The sequence below is a fragment of the Echinops telfairi genome, unplaced genomic scaffold, assembly GCF_000313985.2.
Source record: "Echinops telfairi isolate 266 unplaced genomic scaffold, ASM31398v2 ScPeMD7_3;HRSCAF=10, whole genome shotgun sequence".
Classification (NCBI taxonomy): Eukaryota; Metazoa; Chordata; class Mammalia; order Afrosoricida; family Tenrecidae; genus Echinops; species Echinops telfairi.
The window spans coordinates 35837342-35843364 of record NW_022103899.1 but is presented as its reverse complement, the minus strand read 5'-3'; the positions used below and the strand labels follow the sequence as shown (position 1 = coordinate 35843364).

General features: G+C 46.5%; 1 protein-coding gene and 1 non-coding gene across 2 annotated transcripts in view; one reads left to right on the top strand and one right to left on the bottom strand.

Annotated features, from left to right (window-relative positions):
• UNC80 (unc-80 homolog, NALCN channel complex subunit) overlaps positions 1 to 6023 on the bottom strand; it is a 270330-nt gene that overhangs the window by 68587 nt on the left and 195720 nt on the right. Inside the window, exons 39-43 of the mRNA XM_045296777.1 lie at positions 5482 to 5576; positions 4558 to 4647; positions 3687 to 3788; positions 2263 to 2443; positions 950 to 1218 (exon numbers count right to left, since the gene is read on the bottom strand). Of these exons, the coding sequence (XP_045152712.1) occupies positions 950 to 1218; positions 2263 to 2443; positions 3687 to 3788; positions 4558 to 4647; positions 5482 to 5576 (737 nt within the window). The remainder of the gene's footprint in view (positions 1 to 949; positions 1219 to 2262; positions 2444 to 3686; positions 3789 to 4557; positions 4648 to 5481; positions 5577 to 6023) is intronic.
• Positions 5656 to 5791, top strand: LOC115872098. Its single transcript, XR_004047646.1, has one exon. It is a non-coding gene; the product is annotated as a small nucleolar RNA SNORA38 (small nucleolar RNA).

The window sequence follows — 6023 nt, the reverse complement described above, 5'->3', positions numbered from 1 at the left end:
TTGCTTTTCATAAGCACTCAACAGCTAAACAAATCAGAGAAATGTGCAGCTATTTAAAAATAGTTGAGAACCCAGGCCTTCTTAAAAGTAATTTTCTTGCTTCGATAGATCGAGTTGGCTCCTCTTGGCATAAGCGTGTGCTTCCTTTACAGTTTTCATTCAAGCCTCTCTAGGATAGAGAACCAGGCTGCTCCCCAGTCCCACCTGAACTGTATTCAGAACTCCTGAGAAGGGAGTCAGGTCTGCATACGTTTGACATGAGTAAATAAAAATTGTTCCTACTAAATCTGCCCCCCCCCCCATTCCATTGTACTAACATGAATGGCAATAAAATGTCAGAACAGAATAGATTAGGGAGCCTCCCGTGAGAAGCTTGTTCTCGTTTTGACTAAAAACACAGTGGTTCTCCAGTTTTCTACCGCACCAGAAAAGCTGCACGTCTCATTGCAGCACAGATGCTGGCTCCTCAGCAGCAGCACCCTGACGGCGGTGCAGAGCCATAGGTCTCAGATGAGGACCAAGGAGGTGCAGTTTGAACAAGGTCCTGGGTGCTGCTGATGCTGCTGGCCCAGGAGTGTGCTTTGAGAACCACCGGCCTGGAAGAAATCAGAAAGCTTGTCCTCCCAAATCCCAAACTCACTGCCAATGAGCAGGTCCCGACCCATAGCGACCCTACAGGACGGAGTAGAACTGCCCTTTGGGGTCTCCGAGGCTGTAATCTTCATAGGAACAGACAGCCTCATCTTTTTCCGGTGGAGGGTTAGAACCACTGACCTTGTGGTGAGCAGGTCAGTGTAGAAGCCACAATGGGGCCAAACCTCCTAAACATGTCGTAGGCTGGGACACTCAAGCTAGACCAAAGGTTTGAGCATCTAGGGAGGCTTTGTCTTATTGAGGGTCATGAGCAGGTTCATTCCGAGGGGAGGGGACGGTGCGCTGGGGGAGGCACCTGCAGCATGGTGGGGAGGATCCACTGGTAGCCACTGAGCGAGAAGAGGTGGTTGAAGTGCACCGCGGTATTGATGACAGTGGCGGCGTACTGCCTGAGCAGGGCGCTGTCCTCGGGGTGCAGGATCAGGGCCCCATTAAACACGTTGAGGAAAAGCATGATTTCATCCCCCCAGGGAAACTCGCTCGGCATGCCTAGGAACATCTCCTCCAGGAGTTGGATCCACAGGCTTTTCTGGAGCGTGTCGAGGCCAAACAGTTCCTTCCCGGCTGTGAGAACACGAAACGGCAGAGAGAGAATTAGCCTGAGACCATGAGTCAGCAGGAGCTGGTGATGACTCAGGACCCTGCAGCTTGCCATTGGTCCTGGCCCTGGGCCCTGGCGCTCGCTGGCTGCCGTCGCAATGCCTGGTGTGGGAATCACACCTTCCAGTTCTCAGGGGGCCGCAGCTCTGTGGGCAAGATGGGGCCTGGGCAGCACTTTGCTGCTGACTACGCCAAGCGTTTGAGAAAGATACGTGAGCTCAGCGACCCCAGAGCCGGATTGACCGACGTCCTCAGACTTCTAACTCCTGGTCAATCCGGAGCTCTGTCAATTATCGTTTTTGGGCCTCTGGATGATGTGGTTGAGGCAGTGGGGTACAAATTTAAATCAGTCACTCAAAATTAAATGAATGACTTGGATAACAGTCAGGATTCCAAAGAGTGTTTCTCTTGCACCTTATTTTTGTCTCCTCGCCTATCTCTCTCTCCACATAGAATGCACGCATCTTAAAGGCGAGGTTCACCGAGCTTTGATAAAATAAACACTGGTGTAACCAACCATCAGTCTCTGGATACTGTTCATCACCCCAGAGGGTCCTCTTCCGCCTCTTTGCCTGTGATCGACCCCCCAACCTCGGGGCAGCCACTGCTCTGATTTCTGTCTATAGACTAGTTTCATTTCTTCATGAACTTCAAGCAAATGCCTGTTCTTTGCCCTTCTAGCAGCAAGGTATTAATTTGTCCACTGCTCACGGTTTAGCTTAGTGGTCTCAAAATCTGGTCCCTGGACTAATAGCAGCAGCATCCCTTGGGAACTTGTTAGAAATGCCATTTCTCAGGTCCCATCCTAATGAAACTGAACTGGAAACAGGGTGGAGAGGGTAGAGCCGAGCAACCTGTGGGCCGGTTGACTCCTCCAGGTGATTCTAACATACGCTCAAGTTGCAGGACCACTTTTAGGAAACTGTTTCTGATTCAGATGTTTTCCAGCTCAGAGCAAAGCACAGGCCTGCGAAGAAGCCCCAAGAGAAAACGCTTCTCTCCTGCTACCTTGGGGATCGCTGAAGAGGGAAAACTCCGCATCGATGGCGCTCCGAGGGAAGGACGGCAGGCGCAGGAGGTCCTCCTGCAGCATGGACACGTGGGACTGCTTGTGCGCCGTGGGGATCTTCTGGGTGAGGGAGATCAGAAACAGAACCCGTCCCACTTCCTCTAGCTTCCGCGTGAACACCTAGCGGGAAATCAGACGCAGAAAGACATCAGAGTTTGCAACCCTGCTATTACAAAGCGAAGAAACGGAAGTCAACATTGCTGTGGCAGACTTTTGCTGGTAAAATCAGCAAAGGGTTAAGTGAAATGGGGGAGAAATGGTTGTTTTGTTGTTGTTGTTGCTTTTGTTTTTTCCCTTTACCACAGAGCACAGTGTGTGGTAAGGAGCGGACAGTACATAATTGACGCTCACTTCTATTTTTGTGTGCTCTACAGAAAGCAGGGCTTATTATGAAGTTTGAAGGCTGGAGGGGCACAGGGCATGCATTGTCGCGTGAGCTCAATAGCAAATAGAGCTCATTTGTTTGGGTGCTGCAAAATGAAAGACTTTTCCAAGGGGAGTCAGTCCATGCTAACTGCTTCTACCATTTCCACTGATGCCTAAAGTGGTTTCCTGTTTGGGGTGGGGGATGGGGGTGGGGCGGGCGTTTAGCATTTGGATGTGTAGAAAAAATTTAAATGATTCGATGTCCTGGAATTCTTGTTTAGAGCTTTTATTAATGATAAATGAATTCAATGCACAGATAATCCTAAATTTCGCAATGTTGTTAGAAATGCGTATTATAGTTATAATTTGCATGCAGAACAGTGAATTTCCTTGAGATTAAATTTCTGTTTGATATCAGACATGATGAGTACCAGAACATTACTCTTCTCTACGATCCCAACCCCCTTATTTGTATCTGTTCCTGAGTATGAGAATCCTAGGAACCTGCCCAATGTCAGGTCACACTGCAGTGGTATAACTGAGACTGAGTCTGGATCTCTGGAACCTCAGTTCAGTGCTTGTAGGAATCCTTTTAATTTGTTCCATCTAGTGTCATCTCTAAATGAACCTTCTATAATATAGATATATACTGTGTATGTTTCCAGTCTTGTTTGAAGAACTCATGAAATGCAAACTCCATACATAAAAAACTAGTAGGTAAATTAGAAACTTTTTATTGTTTATACTGGTTATATGAACAGATTCTATATCAATGACTCATCACAGGATTGCTCCTCGTGAGTATATGTTATGCCCTTAATATTTTGAGCCAATAGTAAAATATGATTTTGGGAAACTGCCTCTATTGACCTATGGACCATGCATTCTAGAGAGGATCTTAACAGAATTCAGTGTCCCCTAGTTGGCAGCACGTGTGCAGATCATCCATCCCAACAACAGGACAACACCACAGAGTGAAACTGTGGTGGGGAGGTACCTGCTTCTGAATAAGCTCCTGCCCCTTCTCTGGATGCATGTGGACAAGGTTCAGCTGCGGAGACACGGACCTCCGAAAAGGATAAATATCCCGAACGTAGGTCTTGGAGGGAGAACACACAAAGAAAAGCAGATCAACTCATGGAACTCTTGCTCAAATCTTGTAGTGTTTTTAAATCTGACTACTTGATGTTCACCAATTCTACAAAAACCCAGGGGAGGTAACCCCGCTTCCTGAGAAAGTTCCAACCACCTAGGCTGAGTACAATGAACTCAGACACAGGAGTGATGACGGGGAGCAAACAGGGCTTTGGTACGTTGTATGTACAGAGGGTCACTCTGAGTCAGAACTGATTCGATGGCACCTAATAGGACCACTAGCAGCTGAGTACTCTTTCCAAGCACAAAGCTGCTACGCAGGAGCAATGGGTTTACAGGTTAAATACTAACAGACATTCCAGAAGGAAGAGGTGACATCACTGATCTCCCCGAGATGTTCTTTTGCTCATTAGATTATGTCACCATGGTTGTGTGAGAAAGGGAATTAGAATAGTCTAAAAATGTTAAAAAGACACACCGTTATTATGTGAATATTTCCATTTTTTACTTCAATGTAATAACAATGACATCTTCTTTTATTATGATGATTATTCTCAAAAATAGATACTAATACCATCACCTTCATTTTCCAGCTGAGGAAACTGAAGGTAAGAGAGGCCAAGTAAGGAGGCCGAAGCCAGCCAGTCAACAGGAATAGAAGCCTCGTGGTCATGCTCTGAACCTCTAAACAACTCTACCTGCCAGTCCTGGCGCTCCAGAAAGACGTGAGTCTTGCACCACCAGACTTGAGTGTCATGTCTGTGTGATCTCACCTTATTATAGTGGATAAGGTTCCAGCGTTTGTCCATGAGAAAATAATGGGTGGACTGAGTTTCCGGGATGTTAAAAAACTCCAGGCATTCCTAGAACCATAAGAACACATTTCAGTTTGTTTCATTAGGTCCTTAGAGGTTTTCTGGCGATGTGTCAGGGAGGGTCTGACAGAGGCTTAACAACCCTTCAGATCCAGTAAGATAGACAAGTTTCACAAAGTTAAGTGTCTCCGAATTTTTTATCTAGTTGTGTCTAAGTCCAGAGCTGCATGACAGGCAATACGATGACCCAAGGTGAGACACAGGTACATGGAGGACCCCCAGTGCTAGCTTATGGCTCTTTCAACCTCCTCCCACCCACAGTGCAAGCCAGGACTTGCACCGGAGAGGGCAAGGTACCACACTCATTAAAAAATACTTTCTTGATTCATATACTTCCCTAAGTTTTTTTTCTTATGTTTTATTTATCTACTTTTTTTCTAACGTATCTTCTGGTTTTCCCCCTAATATTTACTAGTAGTAGTTCAACTAGAAGCTACAGAAAAGGTCACCAGAAGGGCTCATCAGCTGCTGGTGCCATTCACCTCATGTTTTAGGGGTGAAACCACAGGCCACCTCCTGAACTGCTGTAGGGATTCTAAGAGGCGTCTAGCATTCCCAGAGGAGTTGAGGATACATATAAGGGTTAATGCCACTGGTTTAGCTAAGGGAGCACTGGCCTGGTTTTGCTTACTTTAGTGCCCTGTAAAAATGTGAGTTAAGTGGGGAAACTCGTGCAATAAAATAGAGAAAGTCCACAGTAGTGGAAATGTTGCTTCATGTGATGAGAGGGAAATGCTATTTAAGTCCAAAATGATTGTTTGATGAAGTAGCTATAAGCATCGTGCATTGAAAAAGACATTTTCCGCCAAAAGTCATTCTTACCTTCAACAGGGCTTCAAACTGAGTGTCTTCATGGACAGGCAATTGGGTTGGAATATCACATTCATTCTGTCCATGAACTACCAAGGTTTTCGTACCTACAGAAGATAAACATAAAAACAAACTTTCCTCTACTCTAGGTCAAGTTGTATTTAGGACATGAACTATTACCAACAATCCTCCTACAAAGTCATGCCTGTGATCCTGTGTCCCTGGACACAAGAATTGGTGGGGCGGGGGTGGGGAATGTATGTTTGAAGAAGTCTGGGGTCAGCTTCCTCCTCGCAGGCTCCAGCTCACACATCTCACATTGAAAAATAACATAAAGCCTATCAACCAACATAATAATAATTATTATTGAGCCCATGAGGCTGCGGCAGCTCCCTGGAGCGGGTTGGGTGGGTTTGGAGTATGAGTTTGTATTGACAAACGGCCCTCCTTCAGTGACGCCCAGGAGCTGTGCTCCACAGCGGGGAGAAGGATGAGGCGGGCTCCTGTCGAGGTGCACACCTGCCAGTGCCTGACAGGGTTGCTATGGGCCAGAA